The 26942-nt window shown below is 43.8% G+C and overlaps 1 protein-coding gene across 1 annotated transcript in view; it reads left to right on the top strand.

Annotated features, from left to right (window-relative positions):
- Positions 1 to 26942, top strand: part of LOC6602044 (G protein-coupled receptor kinase 1) — a 272725-nt gene that overhangs the window by 67814 nt on the left and 177969 nt on the right. Inside the window, exon 7 of the mRNA XM_026985719.1 lies at positions 19028 to 19079. Coding sequence (XP_026841520.1) covers positions 19028 to 19079 — 52 coding nt within the window. The remainder of the gene's footprint in view (positions 1 to 19027; positions 19080 to 26942) is intronic.

Genomic DNA, 26942 nt, shown 5'->3' with positions numbered 1-26942 from the left:
CATTATGTACTCCGGTAGGGTTAGTAGGTTGAATGTTAATATGCAGACGCCAGTCTCTTTAAGAGATCCGTTTTCTCTTTTCAAAATTTTCTTTACTTCGGAGATCTGTTGGTGCGCAAGTTCTGATTGGATTTCGTCTTCATCAATGCCTCTTAAATCGTTAGAGTAAACGACGCCCTTTGAGTAGTTAAGAGAGTTGTGTATTGTGACGTTGACGTTGATGTCGCTTGCAAGAGATTTTAGGTGTATTAGTTTTTTCGCTTGTATGTTTGTTTTCGTCTTTATCAAAATTGTTCCGTTTCTTATTTTTTTGCACATTTCGACTTCACCTCCACAGGTGTAGTCAACTTGTTTTTTTATGAGAAAGGGGGATACCAAGTTGAGTTCTTTGTTGGGATCTGTTCTCGAGATGTTGACGAATTTCGGTCCAGGTGTTTGTAGAAGGGTTTCAATTTGGGGAGAGAGTCTAGGCCCTCGATCTGGGGGGTCCCCCATTACGGCGCCTCTGGTTTTGATTCCGTTAGGTTGTCACTTAATTGAATATTTGTGTTTGTTACTGTTCTAGTTATAATTGTTGGTAGTTGTTGGTGATTCTGCTTTGTGCGAGGTTTTGCGATGAGCTTTTAGTTAGCGTAGGCACGTTCGATCTCTATGAGAGTAGTTTTGTGACTCATGAAAGTCAAAGTAATTGCGTTGATTTTCAAATCCACTTGATCCACTTCAAAGAGAAATCAACGATTACCGATACAGCGATATGCAGCGACAACAACAACTGCACTATGCGCAAGTGCAATGGCCTTTATGTACCGGAATATGCTGGTAAAGCTCTGGGAACCAATTATGCACTTTTATGTAACACAGTTTATGTGTTTAACACGAAAAAAGATAACTCTAATCTACTTACTTTCAGTAATTATTACTTTAATTTATTACCTTGTAACGGGCTCTGTTGAGATGCCATGTACACTGATGCCAGAAATTAGTTTTTATGGTACTAGAGTATAAGAGAAGTTTATACCAGTAGAGCATTAATCCAATCCAATCGAGCCGGGAAGTACAACGGGGGGCGCCAAAATATTAGCGAAAATCCTAACTATTACATTATTAATTTCCTTCTTTCGAAAACTGCAACAAAATTGGAAGGTAAGGTGTGGATTGGTTTTATTTTTCGACTTAATTCACATTTTATGCGCTTCATGGAGCTCTAAGCATACGAGCTTTTTCCCATGCAAGCGGTAGCGAGTACAGCAAAAGAAAGGGAGAGAGAGCGAGAATGATTTTAACTGCGCTTCATTTATACTATATACCTCTCATCATTTACATTGATAATTTGTAGGGATTTTAATTTCATGGTCATTATTTTTTAAGTGCAAATTTAAGTACATAATTGTTTATAGGAGGATATCGAAATAAATCACCCGTTTCCAAAATAAGTACTCATATTTCTTCTCAATGGCAAGCAAATTGGTATCTAGATAGTATTTCAGGATATTATTCACAGCATTGTTGCTTGGTTATCGAATAAATCCACTTATCTTTTTAATGGCAATTCACTGTGATATGATAATTCTGAAATTACCTTTCTTCCTCGTCGCCCACCAGATTTCCGCTGCATCCCAAACTGACTTTTTGTGATAGATTTGGGGCTTAAAAAATTTTTAACGATTTTTTTAATTTTTAATTTTTGGATATACTTTTTTGGGCCACTTGCTTAAATAATCTATTACCACGAGCACATATTTGTTTCAACTGTTACTGCTTAAGAATGGGCCTGCTACATCCATTGCAATCCTCTCAAACAGTGCTCCTGAATTGTACTGCCGCATTTTTCTGTGACTTCTATCAGATGGTCTTTTTGCCAACGCACAACGATCACATCGACGGATCCAATAAGTTACAGACTCCTTGCAACCAGTAGAATAGAATCGTTTTGGCGTTCCCTGTGCCGGATAAGCCAGGATCGTCGCTGAACACAGGATAAGTTTTCATTGTTCAAAAGCTTTTTCTTCTTCTTCTGTGCATTTGTAGCATTGATTTTTAAGCCCGATGTGTGTAACGACCAGAAAGAATCGTTTCTGACTCCATGAAGTAAATATATGCTTTAGTTCTAGTTTTCTGAGATTATAAGAGCTAGAGCAAAGACATTTTGTATTCACACTCCTGTGATATCTCACTGTTACAAATGTATTTCAAAACTTCACCCCGCCCTCGTCCGTGCCAACAAAATCTCAATATCTTATAGCTTTCAGAATCTAAACCAGATTGTATCATTATAATAATCTCTCTCTCTCTCACACACACACACACATACTCTTCGCGCCTACTGACCGAGTATCTATCGAGCATTTTTTTTTTTTTTTTCCATATTTGGACGTTGACATGCAATGACTGCATCTTTCAAGACGCGATGCAGTTGCACCGTCAAGTGGCCCGTGTGAAACCAGCAGAAGGCTGTTACGCGCGGATCCCAGGCAAAAACGCAGCCCTCCTCCCGCCCAACCGACCGAGGGGCGCTGCCGCATGACGCGCGGTGCGTAGCCGAACCAAACCAGAACATGCAAGAAAGATAGCTATTAGACTAACATTCGAGGAAAACAGATCGGCTCAACAGATCAGGGCTGTCTATGTCACCCCTGATCAAGTTGTGCATAAATATCACACCAAGCATTTTTCTACGGTTAACTAAGGATGGGAGGTTTACTAATAGTAGTCTACTAGAGTAAGATGGCAGTCTTACACCCGCATCCCAGCATAAATGTAGAGTCGCAGCCGACTCCCAACGTTCCCCCTCGTTTCTTGTCACATTTGCAAACCCAGGAAAAAATCTGCGATAATAGGTGTTCAGTCCCAAAAAACTTCTAAGCTCTTGTAAGTTTTGTAGACAAAGCCAGTTTTGAACTGCCGCTACTTTATCTTTATCAGTGTGGACTCCTCTATTTACTTGATGAAGCCAATATTTAACTTTCGTTTGGAAAAATTTGAATTTCTCTGGATTTAGTTGTAGGCTTTTGATCTGTAATCTTCCTAAAGGCTCGGTTTTCACACGATAACTATTCATTTTAGATTCACTTGTTTCGCAGTCTACAGCCATCGTAATCTCTTTTCATGATTCAGAATTTTTTTGAAAATCCACTGTACAGCCATAACGGATCATGAGATCCACTTCGATCATGATGTCGTCCAAAATATCAGCAACGATAAAATCGTCTTCAAAATTTATAAGATTCTATTCTAAGATCTTTTTTAATCATGTCTGTTACATGTGCCTCTACACCTGTATCCGTTCGCTGACGTAGACCCATTCAGAGGCTCCACATTTCCCTTAACTATATGTTCTTCTATTGATTATGAATGAGATGCACCTGTGTTCAAAATTAGTAACAGCTCACTTCCATCCATGACGCCTCTAAAAAAAAGGTTCTTCGAGTTTCGCTCCAACTGGGAAACGAAAATTTTGGGACAGGTTAATTTAGTTTAACAAATCTGTCTCGGGGGTCTCTAGTCTCATCTTTTTGATATCTCTTTTTTTTTTGTGTTTTTGGTCTATCGCGACATTGTCTCGCCATATGACCCGTTTGGTTTCAAATGAAGCATCTTCCGTTAGATAATCCTTCTCCTTGGGTTCTTGTCGGTCGATGACTATTATTCACCTCAGCTTGTACAGTATGCACTTTTGGTGATGGACGGCATATCAATAGCGATGTTTCATATGCTTTACTGACCACTTCCACGTACGTTTTTCTCTGCATCAGAACCATTGCGCGGCTTGTTTCTATGTTCCTGATACCGTCTTGCATCTTTCCAGAAAGTCGGCTGGTGCATCATGGTCGCTATATGTTTGTCACGAACTCTAGAAGCGACTCCTCCATAACGTTGTACTCTGCCCTTCAGCTCAAAGCGATGAACTTCCCGCATGTGGTCTCCACCATACCACCATAATTTATCTGCGTGGGGAATCTGCGTCGAACGCTGAAATTACGAATTGTGTCATGAAAACGCCAATATTTTTTTGTCATTAAAACTAGGTGTAGAGAATTTCAAAATAAAAATCTCCATTTAATTAACCTACAGTAAAAAATCTGGTCTTTAACGCGAGTTTATTGTTTTCATAAAAACTACATTTTTGATATGAATTCTGTGCGTTGGTTAATCGTGTGTTTGTGTGTTGCTTTCTGTAAGTACGCTGACGCTGTGTTTAGCCCGCTCTTATTAATTATTGGACGTTGACATGCAATGACTGCATCTTTCAAGAGGCGATGCAATTACTGCACCGTCAAGTGGCCCGTGTGACACCAGCAGAAGGCTGTTACGCGCGGATCCCAGGCAAAACCCAGCCCTCCTCCCGCCCAACCGACCGAGGGGCGCTGCCGCATGACGCGCGGTGCGTAGCCGAACCAAACGCGAACATGCAAGAAAGATAGATATTAGACTAACATTCGAGGAAAATTAGCACTAAACTTACTAAGAAACTAAGCATGCAATCAAAATACAAATACCACTACAGTTTCTAATTAATAGAAAGGTGTGTAAGGATTAATAATTTAATAAGAGGAAGAGAATTAGTGTTGGATATAATATGGTAGAGGGAATTATAATCCGAGCATAAGACCCTAAACGGTTCATGCAAGGAATAATTCGATCTACAAAGTGGAAGGAACAACGGTATAAAATTTCTAGTCAGTCTAATAGGAATCGTGAAGTTTATGCGGCTCAACAGATCAGGGCTGTCTATGTCACCCCTGATCAAGTTGTGCATAAATATCACACCAAGCATTTTTCTACGGTTAACTAAGGATGGGAGGTTTACTAATAATAGTCTACTAGAGTAATATGTGAGTCTTACCAGTTAAGGCCCCGCAGAGCAAAGAGTAAAAAGTTTTTCTGTACTGATTCTATACGGTCCTGGTGTACTTTGTACTGAGGGCACCATACACAGGAGCCGTATTCTAAGATCGGACGAACAAGCGAGGTATAGAGAGTCTTTGTTATATAGGGGTCGTCAAATTCCTTTGACCACCTCTTTATAAACCCAAGCACGCCCATGGCCTTATTTACCATGGTAGAAATGTGTTCGGAAAACTTTAACTTGGGGTCTAACATAACACCCAGATCATCCACCAGGGTAATTCTCTCAAGAGAACCCCCAAATAGGGTGTAGGGAGGAACGATGAAATGTCATAACTTTGCATTTCGAGGCATTAAGGTGTAACAAGTTTGCACAACACCATGACTGAAAGCTATTGAGATCGGATTGCAAGCGAGAATGAAATGAAATGTCCATGTACTGGACACAGAGTTTAACATCATCCGCATACATAAGTACTCGAGAGTATGTTAATACTGAAGGCAAGTCATTAATAAAGAGTGTGAAGAGTAAGGGGCCTAGATGGCTGCCCTGTGGTACTCCCGTAGCCTTTGCTGTAGCTGACACTCTCTCCCTATTATCCAAACTAAAATAACTCTTCTTTCTCTGTCGGTCTTTAAACTTTCTGAGCAATAGCGCTCTCTGTTTAGTAGCTCTCGCTATTACCGCTCTCCTCCCTGATCTCTTTTTTACAAATTCCGCTTTGAACGTTGTCTGGCACATTGGTCTGATACCAATTTGTTTTGCAATTTTTTGTTGCAAATTTTTAGATAAATAAATGATAAATGGAATACGCTGTAATCTACGCCAAAAAAACTTGTAAGAAGCACGTCACCCTCAATCAGCCGAATGTCTCCTGCTTGCTCTGCGACAGCGTAGTGCACGCAAAATGCGCTGGATTTTCTGGCCTCGCGAGTGATGCTATAGCCAAATGCAATGGGTTGCATTGCAGTTGCGAGGCATGCCGTGCGGTGCAGAATGATATGGTGGCTTTTATGAGGCAGACGCGGAAGGGCTTTACGGCTTTAAAAGCATTACGATCGGCTCCTAGCCATGGAGTCTCAATTTGGCAGTCTGCAACTGCTGAATGAGTCTCCGAGGCGTAAAAGGGTCACTCCGCGGGATCTGCAAGTGCCAACAGTCACTCAGCAGCTCGTTGCCGAAAAACTGACTCTGACCAATCCCGGTGTGCAGCAGTTGATCTCGTTTGCCACTCCAAGGGAAACGACAGGTGCTGGCGATGCAGATAAGGTAGCCGAATTCATCGCTGCGGAGAACGTGCAGCCAAGTACGTCTGCAGCGTCCGTGTCCGTGGTATCCGCAATCTCGCTAGTTGTCCCGTTAATTCCGATCCCACCAGTGATCAAAAGGTCCGGACCTCCGGATATTGCCACCACAGGTACTAGGCCTGTGGTGCCTAAAACACTGGTGGGAGTCCCACCAAAACGACAAGTTTTTGACCTCACATCTAATGATGTAATTGCTTTTATTCAAAGCAAAATAATAGCCGTGGGTTTAAAGGTGAAGAAATTTAACTTCTTTTAAGCCAGGGAGATAGCCTCGTTTAAGCTAAGCATCTCCCCAACTCAATTTGACACCATTTGCTCCGCTAAATTTTGGCCGGAGCATTTGGAGGAGGCTAAGAAGAAGAATAGGCCCCCCATAACTCTAACAAATCATTCCATTGTGCCACCCTCAACCTAAACTTCCTCTTCCTCATCCTCTCGTCCTGCTTCCACCTCTCCAAAAAACTAAATTTTCTTTTGGTAACTTATCAGATTATTAGAGGCTTACGTAGTAAACTTAATGCCGGACACTCTTAGTTCCGAGGTTTTGGCTGGTCGGTACACAACTTTTAAAAAGGACCGTTCGTCTCGACGTGCAGGAGGGGTTCTGATTGCAGTGGACTCTAACTTCACGTCGGAACACTTCACAGTCCAGGCTCAACCGGAACTAAAATTCCTGTGTGTAAAACTGATTCTTCCCGCTATCGCTATATTCATTAATTACTCGTATATTCCACCTTCTTCGGATATCTCTATTTATGAGAAGCATTTGTCTGTTTTAACTGCTGTTTCTTCCTCTCTATCAGATAAGGATCAATTGATAGTTCTTGGTGGCTTAAACTTGCCCGGAACTGCTTGGTCTTCGGTAAACGAGTCTAGTAACCTAGGGCCCATGTCACGACATGACTTTGTTGACGGCTGGCTTGACCTGTCCCTGTCTCAAGTCAACCATGTGAAAAATTGCTTGTGTCGGTTGCTTGATCTGTGCTTTGTATCGGATCCGACTTTAGTGTTGTTAACCCGAGCCCTTCCGCTCACTATTCTTGAAGACGCCTACCATCCTTCTTCCGAAGTGTCGCTAGATATAGGACCAACTGTATTGGATCGGTCGAGTAGGCTATCTGAAAGTGACCGCTTTCGTAAAGCCGAGTTTGCGAAGCTTAATAACCTTAATAATACTCATTAGGGATTTTTATTGGTCCGCTTTGTACTTGTGCACTGATGTCACAAAAGGCACAAACATTTTTTACAATGCTCTTGGCACATTTTTTGATTCTTGTGTCCCGCTTTCTTGTCCGATTAGATCTGGAAAGCTCCCTTGGCTTACCAAAGAATTATCCAGTGTAAAAAAACTTAAAATCAAGACTATACAAAATTTCAAGAAGTTGCTTCTCCTACTTCTCACTCTCGCTATGTAATAGCTCGGTCAAACGTTTTAGTTCTTAATGATCAATGCTATAAGAACTACCTCTCTCGATGCAGTATACGTTTTTCTCATGGTGCCCTCACTACAAAAATTGAACGTGTGCTTTAATAATACAGCTAGATATATATTTGGGTTAAGCCGTAATGACAGAATTTCAGCTTTTTCATTCAAAATATTCGAAATGCATTTTTTTAAATGGACTGACTATAAGATGCTAACATTCCTTCATAGGATAATATTCACCAAACAACCCGAATACCTGCTCCAAATTCTTAGATTCACTAATTCCGTCAGAACAAATAATATTATCACCATTCGACATACAACTTTAAATTCCGGCATTTCTTCGTCTATGTCATTCGCATTTGGAAGCAGCTTCCGCATCACATGAAAAAGATAAGTAACCTTTCACAGTTCAAAACGCAGTTAAGAGCCCACCTTATAGTAGATTAAGAACCGTAAATCTCAAAACCTAATTAAATAAAATAAAATAAAAGACAACATTACCTATAATTAATAAATGCCGAATATAACATCCATATGTAACCCTAAATTAGAAATGATTATATAATCATAATAATTGAGTTTGACCCAACCAAAACTAATGTGCCATCTAGTGACTAGTGCTCTAATTAGAAGCCCCATGCTTGTAGCAGTAGGAATGAAAATAAATAAATAAATAGGCATGCACTCGCGTAAAAGAACAGATTTTTTACTGTAGGTTAAGTGCGGATTTTATCAAGGTTTGTTTTGAAAAACAGCTTCTGTATTCGCAAAATAAATGGAAAATAAGCGGAACAAAACAAAAACACGTCTCGAGAACGAACGATTTTTGATTCATGGTTCATGGTCGGCTTTGTCCATTGCAAAGAGTGAGCGCCTATATCTCAGAGACTATAAGAGCTGGAGCAACCAAATTTGGCATCCACACTCATGTGATATCGAACCTGCGCAAGTATATTTCAACATTTCGCACCACCCCTTTCCGCCCCCGCATAGGACGAATATGTGTCGCATCCACAGATCTCAGAGCCTATTAAGGCTAGAGCAACATACCTTGGTATTCACACTCCTGTTAAATCTCACTGTTACATGTGTATTTCGAAATTTCGCCCCACCCCCTTCCGCCCCCACGAAAAACAAAAATCTGTGGCATCCACAATATTGAAGATACGAGAAAACTAAAAAGTCAAAGTCAAATCTACAAAGCAAAAATAACGCAAAAAATCTTTTTGCCCAATTTTTCCAAACCACCGTAACATTTGTCGAAAAGTGGCGAACCAAAGATCGTTGTGGCCGACCGTGGCAGTTCTAGCGACCCGCTATTCGTTTTCGCTTCTCTTTCGCCGTCTGTTTCGTTGCTGCGCAGCGCACTGTCAAGACCGGCTGCATAGAGTTCTAAGCGTGGTCCGTTAGTTTTCTTCGCCGCCTCTTTCGTCGTTTTGCTTCAGCCAGCTCTCGAGACCGGCTGCACATACATATCTCTATCTCCAATTCGAACTTGAAACAGTGCAAAACATCTCGGTGGTTCTTTTTCGGTCGTCGTTCCGTTGCTTTGCCGGCGCATACATTTTGGACATACACAAATAAAAAGTGACGAAAAAGTGATCGCAAAAACATTTTGAGCTCGTCTGAACTCTCTTGTTGCATCATTTTTATTCAACTTTATTTTATATTTAATATGTCTGACGAGCTGTAAGTAACATTTTGAATTAATGTGGCGGGAAACACCGTTTACTTTTCATTTCGTCGAGGAAAATGTTTTCGTTTTGAGCACCAATTTATGTGATCGCAGTAAATGGGGAAACTTTTGTGGAAGTGGAAACTACAGCCTGGCTGTATATCTTCTTCTTAAACCGGATACTAAAAATGAGTATCGGGGTATATTAGATTTGTGGAGAAAGTGAATATGTGTAACGTCCAGAAGGAAACGTTTCCGACCCGATAAAGGATAGATATTCTTGCTAGGAGAACTAAGCATGCATTCAAAATACAAATACCACTACAATTACTAATTACTAGAAAGGTGTGTAAGGATTAGTAATTTAATAAGAGGAAGAGAATTAGTGGTGGATATGATATGGTAGAGGGAATTATAATCCGAGCATAAGACCCTAAACGCTTCAAGCAAGGAATAATTCGATCTACAAACTGGAAGGAACAACGGTATAAAATTTCTAGTAAGTCTAATAGGAATACTGAAGTTTATGCGGTTCACCATATCAGGGCTATCTACGCCACCCTTGATCAAGTTGTGCATAAAAATAACACCAAGCATTTTTCTACGGTTAACTATGGATGGGAGGTTTACTAATAGCAGTCGACTAGAGTAAGAGCCCCGCAGAGCAAAGAGTAAAAAGTATTTCTGTACTGATTCTATACGGTCGTGAAGTACTTTTTACTGAGGGCACCATACACAGAAGCTGTATTCTAAGATCGGACGAACAAGCGAGGTATAGAGAGTCTTTGTTATATAGGGGTCGTCAAATTCCTTTGACCACCTCTTTATAAACCCAAGCACGCCCATGGCCTTATTTACCATGCACACTGGGCGGAATTCCCAAATAAGTGGCATAAAGTCGAAAATTTTGTCGAAGCAAATATTAATTATATTTATATCACTAGGCGCTGAAGGGGACGGACAGACGGACGGACGGACAGAAGGGGAATTCCGTCCCCTTCAAATTCCGTTGACCACCTCTTTATAAACCCAAGCACGCCCATGGCCCTATTTACCATGGTAGAAATGTGTTCGGAAAACTTTAACTTGGCGTCTAACATAACACCCAGATCATCCACCAGGGTAATTCTCTCAAGAGAACCACCAAATAGGGTGTAGGGAGCCAACAAAGGGCTAGAACGATGAAATGTCATAACTTTGCATTTCGAGGCATTAAGGTGTAACAAGTTTGCACAACACCATGACTGAAAGTTATTGAGATCGGATTGCAAGCGAGAATGAAATGAAATGTCCATGTACTGGACACAGAGTTTAACATCATCCGCATACATAAGTACTCGAGAGTATGTTAATACTGAAGGCAAGTCATTAATAAAGAGTGTGAAGAGTAAGGGGCCTAGATGGCTGCCTTGTGGTACTCCCGAAGAAACCTTTACTGGTAAAGAAAGGGAGTTTTTGAAGAGGACTCTTTGAGACCTGGAACAAAGATAGCTAGAAATCCATCTCAGGAGGTCCAGCGGAAACCCTAAACGGTCAAGTTTATGCGCTAAAAGGGAATGGTTTACAGAGTCGAATGATTTACTAAAGTCGGTGTAAAGGACATCCTGTAAGTCTGTAAGTTACCTTGAAAGCCTTTAATAATGAAAGAGGTAAACTCTACAGATTCGTGGTGATTGATCGCCGCCTTATAAATCCATGATGAGTTGGAGATATAACTTTGCTATACCTCTATAGTTTTTTGCGTCAGACTTGCTACCTTTTTATGGAGAGGAAATTTAAACGACATATAAAACTTAGAATCTTCGACATTGAGACCTGCTCTCTCCAGTGCAGCTTTCAATTGCATCTGCAGTTCAGCTTTCAAGCCGCTCGTCAGCAAGCCCAGCTTACCCTATTCCTGCGATAGCTGCTCAACTAAAACAATCAGAGAATATTTGTATTATACAGAGAGACTCCGAGCGATCGCCACTCCGAGCCAAGACTGACCTATTTTTAATATAATCCGTCATGACAACTATAGACAGCCTTCTTAATCTCCATTCTTTACAATACTTTCAACAAAATGTTAATGGCAGGCAGGGCTATTACTGCGAAGACAGAAGAAATGAGGGGGAACGTTGTGAGTTGCTGCGGACACCGCAACTCTACAGTTATACCCGATACTAAGTCAGTATGGCTCTCCTCCGGCAGACGCCGCTAATATTAAACGACACGACAAAGAGTGCGTGCGAGAGAGACAGAAAATCAGTCTGAGCGTGACGTCGGGAGCTGCGTAGCCAGTGCAAATTGATTTGTTCCTGTTGGCTATAAAAATGATCTGATCTGATCCAGATTCAGCAATCTGATAGATATGGTCATTATCTATGATTCTGCGTTTTTAGTTTTCTCGAATCTGTAATATTGTGGATGCAACAGATTTTCGTCCTTTGTATGGGGCGGATCCTTGAACTCATATTTTGCAATTGGCAAAACCGACCATGAAACCTGTGTGTTAGAGAGAGACAGAGCGAGAAAGAATGAAATTGTTTTCTTGATTCTGGCTATAATAATTATACGATCTGGTTCAGATTTTGCACTCTAGAAGATATAGTTATCTTCTACGATTCTGCGTTTTTAGTTTTCTCGTATCGTCGAAATTGTGGATGCCAAAGATTTTCGCCCTTTGTGGGGGCGGAAGTGGGCGGGGCACAGTTTTGAAATATTCTTGTAGCAGTGACATATCACAGAAGTCTGGATCCAAAACATCGTTGCTCTAGCTCTTATAGTCTTTGAGAACTAGGCGCTGAAGGGGACGGACAGACGGACGGACGGACGGACGGACAGACGGGCAGACGGGCAGACGGGCAGACGGACAGACAGACATGGCTCAATCGACTCGGCTATTGATGCTGATCGAGAATATATACTTTATGGGTTCGGAAACGATTCCTTCTGGACGTTTCACACACATCCATTTTCACTACAAATCTAATATACCCTGTTAAGCTATTAAGCGTTTTTAACAACTGTTGCAATTTGAAGTTAATGAAAGTCGAGAGGCTGTTTATAATTCACAATTTATTTGTATATGTAAACCAACTTATCGCGTATGTACATATGGGAATGATTGGGGCGAACGATTGATGCGAGGATGTTAGTCTAATAGCTGCGACGATTAGCTCCAGACTGCCCATGCAAGGGCTGACGGGCCAAATTGCCGGGCCCTATGCAGCAAGCTTAGACGCGAGCGAGAGCGTATGATAGCCCGAGAGCGTTAGAGCTGCTCGGGGACGCTGTTAAGCCGAGTCCGAGAGATTTCGACATAAGGAGACGAAAGAATTCCGCTGCATGCGCATATGCGGTAGCAAATGATCTTTGTAGTGGGGGCATTGGAAACGACAACACCAAAATGCATTTCCTTTGGCCCGCACCACTGGCAATAATTTAAAATATTTAAGCTGCTTGACCCGACATACTCCCCCCGTTTGAAGCCTGACTTTCAACAGCATCTTTAAGGGGCAGCAGGCACAGCTTGTTGACGGCGCGCTTGGTGATTCCAGATGACGTCTTCAGCACAGCAACTCGGGAAACGCCATCTCGTTCAGGCAAAAGCTCGACCACTCTCGACAGTGGCCACTTCATGGGAGGAAGATTCTCATCCTTGACAAGAACCAAATCTGCGACAGCTAAACTAGGCTTCGCAGTGCGCTACTTTGAGCGCTGCTGCAGTGACTCCTCCTTCCACCGGGACCAAAAGAGCTGCTGCAGGTACGAAACGCGCTGCCAGCCGTCCAGGCGATCGAAGTTTAGCTGCGTGACGTCAGGCTCAGCGAACGAAGCAGGAGGGCCACCATTCAAGAAATGCGATGGAGTTAGAACATCTAGATCGGCAGGGCTCTCTGAAATTGAATCTAAAGGTCTTGAATTAATCACTGCCGTGATGTGGCACAACAGCGTCCGCAGCTCGTCAAATCCAAGAACCGAGTTGCCTATCGCACGGTAGAAGTAGTACTTGGCCGTCTTCACTGCAGCCTCCCATAGACCACCAAAATGAGGGGAACGCGGAGGAATGATGTGCCAGTCTATAGCCTCGACCAAGCAAAAATCCAGCAGCGCCTTCTGATGGTCTTCGCTGAGGACCAGGCGCTTTAATTCCATCAGCTCATTCTTAGCGCCGACAAAATTGGTTGCGTTGTCTGACCAAATTTGCCACGGCTTTTGTCTGGTACATATGAAGCGCTTTAGTCCATGTAGAAAAGCAACTGTGGATAAGTCCTTTATAAGCTCCAGATGAACAGCCTTGGTAGCGAAACAAATGAATACGCAGACGTAGCACTTGATTGGAGCCTTGTTGCGTGCCTCCGGTTTGTAGAAAAACGGCCCACAGAAGTCCACGCCTGTGATCTCAAAGGCATAAGAACCATCGAGCCGCACCTTTGGAAGATCCGCCATAATATGCTCCAATACCCTGGGCTTCAGTCGAAAGCATCTTACGCACTTGTTTACTGCCTTGTTTACCGTCTTCCTCCCCCCAATAGGCCAATATTGGGATCGAATTAGTCCAAGCAAAGCTCGAGGACCAGCGTGCAGATTCCGCTCATGAAAATGGGAGATTATTGCAAGAGTCAGTGGATGGCTGCTGGGCAAGATGATTGGATGACGGCCATCAAAATCCAACGAAGAGTTTTTCAGTCGACCATCTACCCTGAGAAGTCCAAACTGATCCATGAATGGCGATAACGATGCGATTGAGCTCGATGAGGAGACTGCTCCCCATGCCCGCAGTGACTTCATGTCCTCCCATAGCTGAGTACGCTGGACTAGTCGTAGCAATACCTGGGTTCCATGTTCAATGTCTGAGACAGTGAGTCCGGGGCGCCGAATTCGGTTGCAAAACTTGTGAATGTATCCGAAAACGCGTTGCAAAGAAGCAAATGAATTCGCATACTTGGAATCAGCAATAATGTCCATGTAGGGCGATTTGACCAGAAGAGCCTTCCGACGAAGTTCAAGGGCTGGCTTATCAGGTAGCACATTGGGTGGCCAGTCATCTGAGGAGCCGAAAAGAAATGGAGGACCATGAGCCCAAAGAGGTGACTCATTCAGCTCAGTCGGATGAGCCCCTCGAGACAGAATGTCGGCTGGGTTTAAAGCTGTGGGAACATAGCGCCATTCCATTTTTTCGGTCATTTCCTGAATCGTTGACAATCTATTTGCAACAAATATATTAAATCTTGACGGTTCGTCCCGAATCCAAGAGAGCGCAACGGCAGAATTACACCAACAGTAACACCTTCCCTTGAAGACATTCATTCCAGCTATCTCAGATATGAGCCGAGCCAGCAACTCCGCTCCACAAAGCTCCAACTTTGGTACTGTAAATTTCTTCAAAGGAGCCACACGAGATTTGGCACAAAGTAAGTGACTGCTGGAGTGCTGACCCTTGGAAACGACATAAATGCTTGCACCATAAGCCTCGATGCTGGCATCGCAAAATCCGTGAATTTCCAGCGTAGAGTCTGGAAGCCGAGGAAATTCAAGACGACGAATCTGACCAAAACTGGTGCATATTTCCTGCCACTCGGTGTTCAGTGCGACTGGAAGGCTTTCATCCCAGGACAACTTCTCTTGGCACAAACGCTGGAGAAAGATTTTGGATTTAGTAATTATGGGACCAGCTAGTCCGAGAGGATCGCGCTATGGATGACAAAACAGAGCGCCTGCAGGAATTCAAAGAAGATTGAAGGGCCGAGAACGAAAATAATAGTAGATCAGGAACCGGATCCCACACAAGTTCTGGGCTCCAGAGCTGGCTCCAGATATCAAGTCATCCACGTAGAAGTCACGGCGAAGGATTTCAGCTCCAACTGGAAACGCCATCTGCTCATCCATTGCCAACTGATGCATCGCTCGCACAGATAAATAGGAGCCAGGCTTCGTCCCATAAGTAACGGTGTCCAATTGAAATACACGCAAGTCTTCTTCCCTGGAGTTTCTCCACAGAATACACTGCAAGTTGCTATCCTCGGTCGAGACTCTTATACAACGATACATCTTACAGATATCTCCCGTAATCGCAACGGCGTATGACCGAAATCGAGCAAGAATATGAAACAGTTTGGATTGGATTACGGGACCAGCCATTAAAACGTCGTTCAGGGAATATCCAGATGAGGTTGAAGCGGATCCATCAAAAACGACGCGAAGCTTGGTCGTAGAACTATCTTCCTTCATGACGCAATGGTGAGGCAAAAAATATCGGCAGTTGCTGATTGCCTGGGTAGGAACCTGAGATCTATGGCCTAAGTCAAGGTACTCCTTTATAAATGCTGCATACTGAGATTTAACATCAGGGCGAGGATCTAACTTTCTCTCAAGGGTCAGGAATCTACGAAGCGCTTGATTGTAAGATTCTCCAAGGAGATCCAAATTATATTTTGCTGGCAGCCGAACACAATAATCGCCTTTATGTAGTCGACGGAAATGCTGCACAAAGTGTACTTCACAATCTAGCTCTTCTTTGGTAGACTTTATTATTGGTTCGATGCAATTTTCTACCTCCCAAAACCTCCGAAGAAGCACCTCAAGCCGAACCTCTGGACTATTATCCTCAGCAGCTACGGCCCGAGCGCGAGAGACCATCAACGAGGAACCTTTTAAACGCGAACAACTTCCAGACACGACCCATCCCAAGCGCGTTTTCTGAATTGAAGGCAATCCTGGCAGTAGCTTGACCTGACCAACACACAGGAGCTCGAAAAACAGACTTGCGCCAATTAGCAGATCGACGCGCTGCGGCTTATAAAACTCCGGACCAGCTAGTGGTATGTTAGATGGAATGTTCCAGTTTTGAGTGTCAATTCTAAAGCTTGGCTGTCGATCGGTTATTCTAGAGGCTACAATGGCAGTGATGAGAGTTGAGTAATCCGATGAGCGAGAGTGCAGGCTAACGTTGACCGAAAATCCATCCGTGACGAAGCTAGAGTCGGCTATTCCCGAGACTGAAGTCGATGATTTAATTTTTCGAAGCTGAAGCTGATTCGCGAAACGAGAAGTTATTAGATGCAACTGGGAGCCGGAATCCAGCAACGCTCGGCAGGGAACTAAAACTCCGGAACGATTTTTGACTAAGACCGTGGCCGTGGCAAGTAGAACAACACCATTCCTGAGATCTTGGGCAATAAGGGCAGACGAGGTAGCCGCTGAAGTAGAGGGCTCAGTGGTATGCTCAGACGGCGTAGATTCAGACAGCGCAGACTGAGATGGAGTATACGGCGCTGATTTCCCTTGGACTGCGGTATCTTCAGGGCTACCAAAATGAAGGAGGGTATGGTGTCTACCCCCGCAGGTACGACAGTTGCTCGAGGTGCACTGAAGTAATCGAACCCCTGTTCTGAGACAATTTATACACAACGAAAGCCGCTTAGCTTCTTTATGGCGATTTGTGGGGGACAGCGCTTTAAACTTCTGACAGTGCTGGACCTCGTGAGCACCATCGTTGCACAGCACGCAGCGTGCTATGGTTTGGTTCGTAGTAACCAATATGGACCTAGAATTATTATGCTTTCTACTTCTGCCGACCTGATTGCTCAACGCATAGCTTGCCATAGAAAAGTCCATCGTCTCCAATGATCTGCATTTCTGCTCCAAGAACGAGGCCATAGATTCCCACGACGGAATTAAGTTGGAGAATGTGGGGTCGTTGAATCCGTTCCTCCCACTTCTCTTTGCTCGCTGGATCCAGTTTTCGGAGAAGCTCCTGCACGATGATGCATCCTGCGATCTGCTCAGTGGTGCCCAAACCCTGGACTGCGCGCATATGTGAATTGAACTTGTCTGAAAGCTCCCGAAGCATGACCACTGATCCAGGTTCCACAGCCTGGAGCGCCAAGATCTCATTGATGTGTGCCTGAAAGACCAATCGCCGATTATTGAATCTGTTTTCCAACAAATCTAATGCCACAGCATAATTGCCATCTGAGATTTCCAGCGACCGAACAGTCTCCAATGCCGAATCCCGCAGACAGGAACGCAAATGCTGGAGCTTTTCTACGTTTGTTAAGTCCGGATGGCTGTCGATGATGGTGGCAAACATTGAATAAAAGTCCGTCCAGTTCGCATACCCGCCGCTAAACGTCGGCAATTGTATAGGAGGCAGGGATGGTACTTGTCTACGGTGAGGTAGAAATTGCGAGCCGGAAAAATCAACCGTAGTGTTTCCGCCAGCCAAGGTAGAATGAAACGGCATGCGGCCGCTACTCTTAGCCATTTCCCTCATAATCGCCGCCTTCAGCGAGCTTGCAAGTGACTCAAAAATGTCACACAAAACACTGTGAATTTCGCTTCGATCCAATTCCTCAAGCTCGCCGTGAAACGTCTCAAATTTGCCGATCAACTTCTCGACTTGCTCTTGCTTTACGACGAGGATGTAGTAGTCACAGTCCAACGACTCATTCTGCCAAGCGGTAGCTAACCTTTTGATTTTCTCGCATAATTCCGTTGACTTAAGCTTCAAAAAAGACACCCTGTTTTGCTCACTGGTCATTGGAATTTCGTTAGCAGCATTAATTTCCATGGTAGCGGCAGCGTTAGTAGAAAGACCAACGTCTCTAGCGGGAAGATGATCGTAAAGAGTAACACGAGCAATAGACGACAAGAACCGAGCCCAGCAAGCGAACAGCTTTGTACGAACTGTATATACAAAGGCGACCGGTGTAAGAAACGTTTCTTGCGGGAAGATGACCGAAAAGAGAAGCGCAAGCCAACAGCTATGTACGTGCACTACCGAATATGCTATTATATGCTATTAAGCGTTTTTAACAACTGTTGCAATTTGAAGTTAATGAAAGTCGAGAGGCTGTTTATAATTCACAATTTATTTGTATATGTAAACCAACTTATCGCGTATGTACATATGGGAATGATTGGGGCGAACGATTGATGCGAGGATGTTAGTCTAATAGCTGCGACGATTAGCTCAAGACTGCCCATGCAAGGGCTGACGTATGATAGCGTATGAGAGCGTATGATAGCCCGAGAGCGTTAGAGCTGCTCGGGGACGCTGTTAAGCCGAGTACGACGAGTTGCGACGCTGTTAAGCCGATGTCGCCGAGTTGCGACATAAGGAGACGAAAGAATTCCGCTGCATGCGCATATGCGGTACCAAATGATCTTTGCAGTGGGGGCATTGGAAACGACAACACCAAAATGCATTTCCTTTGGGTGTGGCAATAATTTAAAATATTTAAGCTGCTTGATCCGACATACCCCAATACTCATTTTGAGTATCGGGTATAAAAAAAAGAGAGTGAACGAAAATTGATTTGTTCCTTTTGGTTAAAATAATGATACAATCTGATCCAGATTCGATAATCCGGTAGATATGGTCATTCTCTATGATTGAGCGTTTTTAATTTTTCTCGTATCTTTAGAATTTTGGATGCCACAGATGTTCATCATTTGTGGGAGCGGAAAGGGGTGGCGCGAAATTTTGAAATACACGTGTAACAGTGACACATTACATTAGTCTTGATACAAAATGTCGTTGCACTAGCTCTTATAGTCTCTAAGCACCAAGCGCTCATAGGGACGGACAGACAGACATGGCTCCATCTACTCGGCTATTGATGCTGATCAAGACTTACATAATTTATGGGGTCCACAAATCTAACATCCCCTATTCTCATTTGTAGTATCGGGTATAATTACCCGGGTAAATTACCCGCATTGGGCATATGATAAAGCCTTACATGAACATAGAAGAATAAACTTATATAATTCTTTGTTTTTAGCGAAAAATTTACAAGATTCTGCCAATGGAAAAATTTGGAACTAAATATTCAAGTAAGTACAATATTCTAAATTTAGACAACTGAATAATATTTTTAACAAAAAATACAATTTGAACTCTAATTTGACAATAATACATATATATTAAGAAAATCAAAAACACCGACACATAAAGATAGTCATTGCCAGTTTGCCTAATCCGGATCAGATCTGATTATTATCACCAAAATGAACAAATCAATTTGCAGTGACTACGCAAATTGTCTCTCTCTCTCAAACACTCTTTGTTGTCGGGACGTCGGGATTCAAAAATTGTCTAATGAACTACTATTATTGTATCTGGTACTCGGAGAGTATAGGGGTATATTAGAATTGTGGTAAAAGTGGATGTGTGTAACACCCAGAAGGAAGCGTTACCGACCCCATAAAGTATATATTAATTACATTAAATTATAGATAGTGGTGCAGCCTATGGCAGCACTGCCCACAGTCGTTCTTTCGTCTCTCTATAGCGCCATCTTCGTTCCTTCAGTTCTCTCGAGCTCTATCTATCATTCGTCCCCGCCTTAGCTGCATCACCGAGATTCTTCTATCACTTTCTCTCGTTATCTAAATTTATTTTTATTTATTTCATGCAGTCTTGAGCTGATCGTCATAGCTAAATCTACATGACGACGTTCTTGCAACCAACACACGTACATACGAGGGTGGCCTTATAAGTACTTATTGTGTATCCAGATTCTTTGGATATCGCATTGTTACAAGTGTATTGCCGTTATCTTATCTGATAAAAGAGATTTACTATCGTGTAGTTTATTCTTTTAGACGACTGTTGTTAAAACTTCATACGAATCGGACTCGTATTTTGTTTTTTGACCACGTATGGAAGTGATTTTCACTGATTTTATAAAAATGGAAAAAGAGCAATATCGGTCGGTGATTCGATTCTTATTTTTGAAAGGGAAATTGCGCAACGAAAGCAAAGAGCGCTGGGATGCTGCTCCGGAGAACAAGCGCAACTGTGAGACCACTTCAGAGCAGTGCTTGACGCTGTTTGAACGCAATCCGAAGGACTTTCTGCGTCGTTTCTTGACCGTCGACGAAACATGGATCCACTGGTACACACAGTGGACTTTACCTGGCGAACAGGCTTGAAGAAGGCGAAGACTGCCTTATCGGCCTGAAAGGTGATGGCAACCGTTTTCTGGGATCACAAGGTGAGATCTACATCGATTACCTAGAGAAGTGCAAAGATCACACGGCTCTACAAGGCGGATTTATGGCGCCGATTCGACGCCGAGTTGCAGAAAACGAGTTGAGAAAACGTATTTTCAGATGGGCTAAAGGAGGCTATGTTTTTCTTTTTCAGGCTAAGTACTTATCAGAATACCGTCGTATAACCAACACACATACGAGTACTTTCGCTTTCGAAAACAAATACGCAAATACAAATTCGCTTTAACAAATATGTGTTACAATATAGATGTAAAGGACAAGGTATCAAGTAGCTAATACTATCCTGTCTAATTAACTTTGACCTGTTATTCGATCTAAACATAATTTACAAACGATACTTTTTTATCTTGGACGTTGACATGCAATGACTGCAACCGACCGAGTGTCGCTGCCGCATGACGCGCGACGTGGTAACCGAATCGAACGCGAGCATGCAGGAAAGATAGCTGTTAGGCTAATATGCGAGGAAAATTGGAAATAAACATTACTAACTACTAATTATTAAAACATTACTAGAACTAAGCATGCCTTCAAAATACAAATACCACTACAATTACTAATTATGAGCCAGGTATTTGAGTATTAGTTTTTTAATTAGAGAATTAGTGGTGGATATAATATGGTAGAGGGAATTATAATCCCAGCATAAGACTCTAAACGGTTCATGCAAGGAATAATTCGATCTACAAAGTGGAAGGAGCAACGGTATACAATTTCTAGTGAGTCTACTTTGCATTTCGAGGCATTAAGGTGTAACAAGTTTGCTCAACAGCATGACTGAAAGTTATTGAGATCGGATTGCAAGCGAGAATGAAATGAAATGTTTGTTCGGGCCAGCCGCTTAAGAATAACCGTAACTTTAAGCATTATTATTGTATGAGCAGAGAGAGCCGCCTATGTTGCTGCGCTCTCCCGTCAAAGGGGCTCTCTGCCGCCGCCACTTCGGCAATTACTTTGATCTGCTGCCGCCACTTCGGCAATCACTTTGATCTAACTCCGTCGTCTATTTTTAGTTCTTTGCTAACCCCTCTGCGCATTGGTTGCATATCGATCTCGCATAAATTTTATCTGGCCATAACAAGCAATCGGCTTCCGCTAAGCCACAAAGATTAAATACGAATTATAAAGTTTAACCCAAATTCTCTTTTCATTTTTGAAACACATAGGTGCCAAAAAAGCTTGGCATCTCAAACATTGGTGACCCCGACGTGATATAAAACCATTGCTTAATCGCGTTCCGTTAAAACACTTATTAATTATACAATATTTTGTTGTTGGGTAGTTTAACTACCAACAAATACAGTTGGGTGCACGTTGAAAAACAGTTTAAAGTGCAAATTCAGTGAGAGTGCGGCTGGAATATTTATATACAAATTCCGGTACTTTAAGCGTCGAATCTCTCATTCTCATCGCAGCTACAGTCGCGGTTCTTGACTTTTCGTACATCGTCGTTTTATACATCGTCGCTTAAGCGGTACTTCATTTTCCGTTGTTGTGTCAAATTGCACAACGGTTAACATGGAAAACGATCCGAATACAGGCGCGAGCGGAATTATTGTGGTGGCTGATTCCAGACTGAGTCTGTATAAGCGTAAAAGTAAGTCATTATATGATCGATTGCACAGGCTTGGCGAATCCTTCGCGGGGAATAAAATCGATAAGTTGACCGCCGCGGAAGTCGAGGTGCGCCTTGATATGTTGGCAGAAATTCGAGAGGAATTCAATAAGGCCCATAATGAATTGGAGGCTCTCGATCAAAACGAGATTGGGAGTGAGCTGTGCGAAATCTTTGATACTCTTTTCATATCGTTGAAAGCTGAGTTGCTGGCTGCTGTTGAAGTAAGCCTGTCACACGCCGCTGCCCATTCTACGACTCTGCCAAGCCATTCCGGACATAGTACCATCATCATGGCTCACAAGCAGCGACTTCCTGAGCTGAAGTTTACTGGTGGATACGTCGAGCTCTCGGATTTTATGGCAATGTTCAAATCGGTGATTGAAGCGGATGCGGATCTCAGTGACATCGAGAAATTCCAGCACCTTCGCTCTTGCCTCGCTGATACGGCTTTGGATTCGGTTCGATCGTTGGAGCTCAGCTCTCCAGTGCCAATTATCGTGCGGCTCTGGATATACTTAATAAACGCTTTAATAACAAAAGACTTGTTTTCAGGCACATATCAAGAAGATTCTTGGGCTAAAGAGGGTAGACTCACCTTCTGGTAAAAGGCTTCGGAAGTTTTCGGATGCAGTCAATTTACACATGCGAGCGTTGCAGACATTGGGAATTGCTGAGGAGATTTCGGGATTCATGGTTATCAACATGCTGCTGCAGAAGTTGGATTCGAAGACGCAAACCAAATGGGAGGAGCACACATCGTCGGATGCTATACCTACCGCAGAGGAATTCTTCGAATTCTTGCAGCAACGCTGCCAGAAAATGGAGCGTTTGGAATATGCTACAGCGACACACGCTAGTAGCGATCAGGTGGGAAAAAACCATTCCTATACGCAGGTTAAGAAAACGTTTGTAGCTTCCAACTCTTCCACCGACCCGTCTGTATGCGTCTTTTGCCACTCAGCGGGCCATGGAATATACTCGTGCAAGATATTCGGAAATCTCTCACCGTTGCTGCGCCACAAAGAAGTGAAGAAGCTTTCCCTATGCTTCAATTGCCTAAAACCGGGGCACCGGACCCGCGCATGCAATAGTGGAAAATGTCGAGTATGCGGCGGTAGGCATCATAGTTTGTTGCACTTCGATAGTATACAGCCCACAACACAAGGCTGCCCAGGTATTACTCCTCCCGATCTTACCGTTCAACCGGACACTCTTTCCGTTGCTCAAAATTCTGCTAGCAGCTCGTCTCTACCTTCGTCTACCTCTCTTGCTGCCCAAGGTCTTCACTCTGATGTCGTGCTTCTGGCTACAGCCGTGGTTCTCGTGAAGAATCGGTCTGGCGTTTTAGTTCCTTGTCGTGCCATCTTAGATTCAGGATCGCAGCTGCATCTCGTCACATCCAGGTTCGCCCAGCAGCTTCAGCTTAGGAGAACTCAATCGTCTGCACTTGTGTCTGGGCTGTGCGATACCAGCGTTTCTACTGAGGGATCCACCATAAGCATTTGTATGCATTCTCGCACCTCTGCTTACACAACTACGCTTACTGCTCTCATCGCCCCCACGATTACCGATTCTCAACCAAGTATGACAGTAAATGTATCCGATTGGCGTATTCCATCTAACATTCAGCTCGCTGATCCTGCATTTTTCAATCCTCAACGGGTTGATCTTCTCATTGGTGCGAGCGTTTTTTATGATCTCCTCTGCGTAGGGCAAATCAAACTCACCGATGGACTGCCTCTTCTGCAGAAGACCCGGCTTGGGTGGATCGTATCTGGCGGTGGACAGAAGGTATCAAGCTCGGCGCTTTTGGCCACGCACAATTGTCCAGATTCGATAGCTGAGATGGAAGCAAGGTTGGATAAAACTCTTCGTATGTTTTGGGAAGTCGAGGATTGTGTGGAGGCTGGGTTGAATACCAAAGAAGTAGACGATTGTGAAGCACATTTCGTAAGCCACCTTTCACGGTTGCCATCCGGGGACCACTAAATAACAATACTGATCGTTTAGGAGAATCTTATGCTCAGGCTTATCGACGGTTCATCAGTCTGGAGCGAAAAGTGGAGCGTAATCCTACACTCAAGGAGCGGTATTCCGCCTTTATGAGGGAGTACATTGATTTACATCATATGCACCAAGTCAACCCTGATTCCCGTAGCCTCTGCAAATATTTCTTGCCTCATCACTGTGTCCTAAAGGAGGGGACAGTACGACGACAAAACTCCGTGTCGTTTTCGATGGATCCGCAGCGACATCAACTTGATATTCTCTAAATGATGTGATGATGACAGGCCCTGTTATTCAGCCTGCATTGTTTAACATATTGATTCGCTTTCGAACATATCCATTCGCTCTCACTGGGGACATTTGTAAAATGTACCGCTGCGTACGAGTGTCTCCACCCGACAATTTGTAATAGTGCATCCTATGGCGAGATTCCATCGAGTCCGAGGTTCAAGTCTATACATTAGACACCGTCACATACGGGACGAAGGCTGTATCATTTTTAGCGGTCCGCGCAATGCACCAGCTGGCCATCGACGAGGGTGAGTCCTACCCTCTTGGCTCAGCTGCTCTGCGGCAGGATTTTTACGTGGATGACCTTATTTCGGGCGGTAATTCGGTCGCACAGGTCATGGACAAGATGCACCAAACATCAGCTTTACTGTCCCGTGGTAACCTTAGACTTAGGAAATGGTGCTCCAGTCACTAGGAAGTACTTGAGAATGAAGTACTTGAGGATGGACTTGAGAAATAGTTTGGCAAGTATTTCTCGGATCTCATTTCCTCGCTTGGTTCTTCGTTCTAGTGTGGCTACAGAAGTTCACGGATTCTGTGATGCCAGCTTAGAAGCAAATGGCGCTTGCGTGTCCAGGGGAGCCCAGTCTTCGAGCCACGTTTTGTGCTCAAAGTCGCGAGTGGCGCCGCTAAAGACTATATCGATTCCTAAGCTGGAATTAAGTGGAGCCCATTTGCTTGCGAAAATCATGCAGAATGTAAAGGACATGGGAATCTTTACAGGTCGGTTCTATTGCTGGTCGGATTCGTCAACAGCATTATCTTGGATTAGGGACGAGTCAGCTAAATTTCAAGTTTTCGTGGCAAATCGAGTGGCATCAATTCAGGAGTTGACGGCAGCCATGGAATGGCGCTATGTTCCCACATCTTTAAATCCTGCTGATATTCTCTCGAGAGGCTCGCTTCCCAGCCATCTTATCCAGTCAGAGCTATGGTTTCACGGCCCATCTTTTTTGCTAGGCTCCAAGAATAAGTGGCCTGTATCTTCTGCTAACGACATAGCAACTTTGGAGCTTCGCAAGAGAGTATTGCTAATCGCGTCTCCACATGCCGATCTCACGTCGGGATGCCAATTTGCGAATTCATTCTTTCGCATGCAGCGCACATTCGCCTACTTGCATAAATTAATACATCGTCTTAGGCATCCAGGACTCGCCGTTTCTGATATTCGGCAAGGAACGCATCTTATAATTCGAAAAAATTCAGCTGGCAAACATAAACATAGCTGGATGGACATAAAGGAGATTCGGCGCAATGGTCAAGTCATGAAATCCAGTTCTATTAGTTCGCTCAACCCGTTCATAGATCATTCTGGACTACTTAGAGTTGGAGGTCGTCTTGGCAACTCATCGCTAGGATTTGACGCTCAGCATCCGCTCATTCTGCCAAAGGGACATTCCAGAATGATATTATCACGAAAGAAACCTCCATGCCGGACCTCGCGCCTTGCTATCCTAAATTCGGCTGGAATATTGGCCCATTGGAGGTGTTAAAGCAGTGTCAAGGGTCGTCAGCAAGTGTGTGAGATGCTTCAGGACTAAGCCGCGCATGGTTGAACACATCATGGGAGACCTACCTAAGGAACCTTTGGAAGGATCTCGAGCTTTTGAAGTCACTGGAGTAGATTACTGTGGAACTTTTTTCAACCGATCAGACATCCGCACGTGGCCTCCGATCAAGTGCTGCATTAGCGTATTCATCTGCTTCACTTCTAAGGCTATACACATGGAGCTCTTAAAGAATTTGACCACCGCATCGTTTCTAGGCGCACTAAAGCGTTTTACTTTCACTCGAGGAAGGCCAAGTCAAATTTGGTCGGACAATGCGACAAACTTCTTTGGGGCCAAGAACGAGCTTCTGGAGCTAAAGAAGCTTTGTCTGAGCGAACCGCATATGAAGGAGGTCCACGAATCCTGCTTGGCTGACTCGATCGACTGTCGTTTCATCCCGTGGGAAGCGGCCGTGAAGACCGCAAAATATCACCTGTACCGCTCAGTTGGACCAGCTGTGCTTAGCTTCGACGAGCTGCGCACTCTGATCTGTCAATCACCCTTTGCTCTCGCTTTCAGAAAATCCTGATGATTTAGACGTTTTGACTCCTGCTCATCTGCTTTTAGGCGGCCCCCATGAGCAAATCCTCGAGCCTGACCTAGCGAAGCTGAACTACAATCGTCTGGATGGCTGGCAGCGAGTCAAACAAATATTTTGGAGCCGTTGGCGCGAAGAGTATCCCACTCTTTTGCAAGAGCGCGCGAAGTGGCGTACCCCCGCGCAAAACATCTGCAAGAACGACCTCGTTCTGGTGAAGGACGAAAATCTTCCTCCAATGCGTTGGCCACTGACTAGAGTGGTCGATGTCGTTATGGGCAAGGACGGAGTGTGTCGCGTCGCTGACCTGAAGACATCCTCAGGAAACATCAGGAGGGCCGTCACTCGGCTATGTTTGCTGCCCCTTAAGGAATCTGTTGAGAGACTAGCTCCCAACGGGGGGAGTGTGTTCGGGCCAGCCGCTGAAGAATAACCGTAACTTTAAGCATTATTATTGTATGAGCAGAGAGAGCCGTCTATGTTGTAAAACGTTGACTTTCTGCAGAGCTGCTGCGCTCTCCCGCTAAAGGGGCTCTCTGCCGCTGCCACTTCGGCAATTACTTTGATCTGCTGCCGCCACTTCGGCAATCACTTTGATCTAACTCCGTCGTCTATTTTTAGTTCTATGCTAACCCCTCTGCGCATTGGTTGCATATCGATCTCGCATAAATTTTATC

The sequence above is a fragment of the Drosophila persimilis genome, unplaced genomic scaffold (assembly GCF_003286085.1).
Source record: "Drosophila persimilis strain 14011-0111.01,24,50 unplaced genomic scaffold, DperRS2 tig00000002-arrow-pilon, whole genome shotgun sequence".
In the NCBI taxonomy this organism is placed as follows: domain Eukaryota; kingdom Metazoa; phylum Arthropoda; class Insecta; order Diptera; family Drosophilidae; genus Drosophila; species Drosophila persimilis.
The sequence above is the reverse complement of the archived record's forward strand: the minus strand, read 5'-3'. Positions and strand labels throughout refer to the sequence as shown.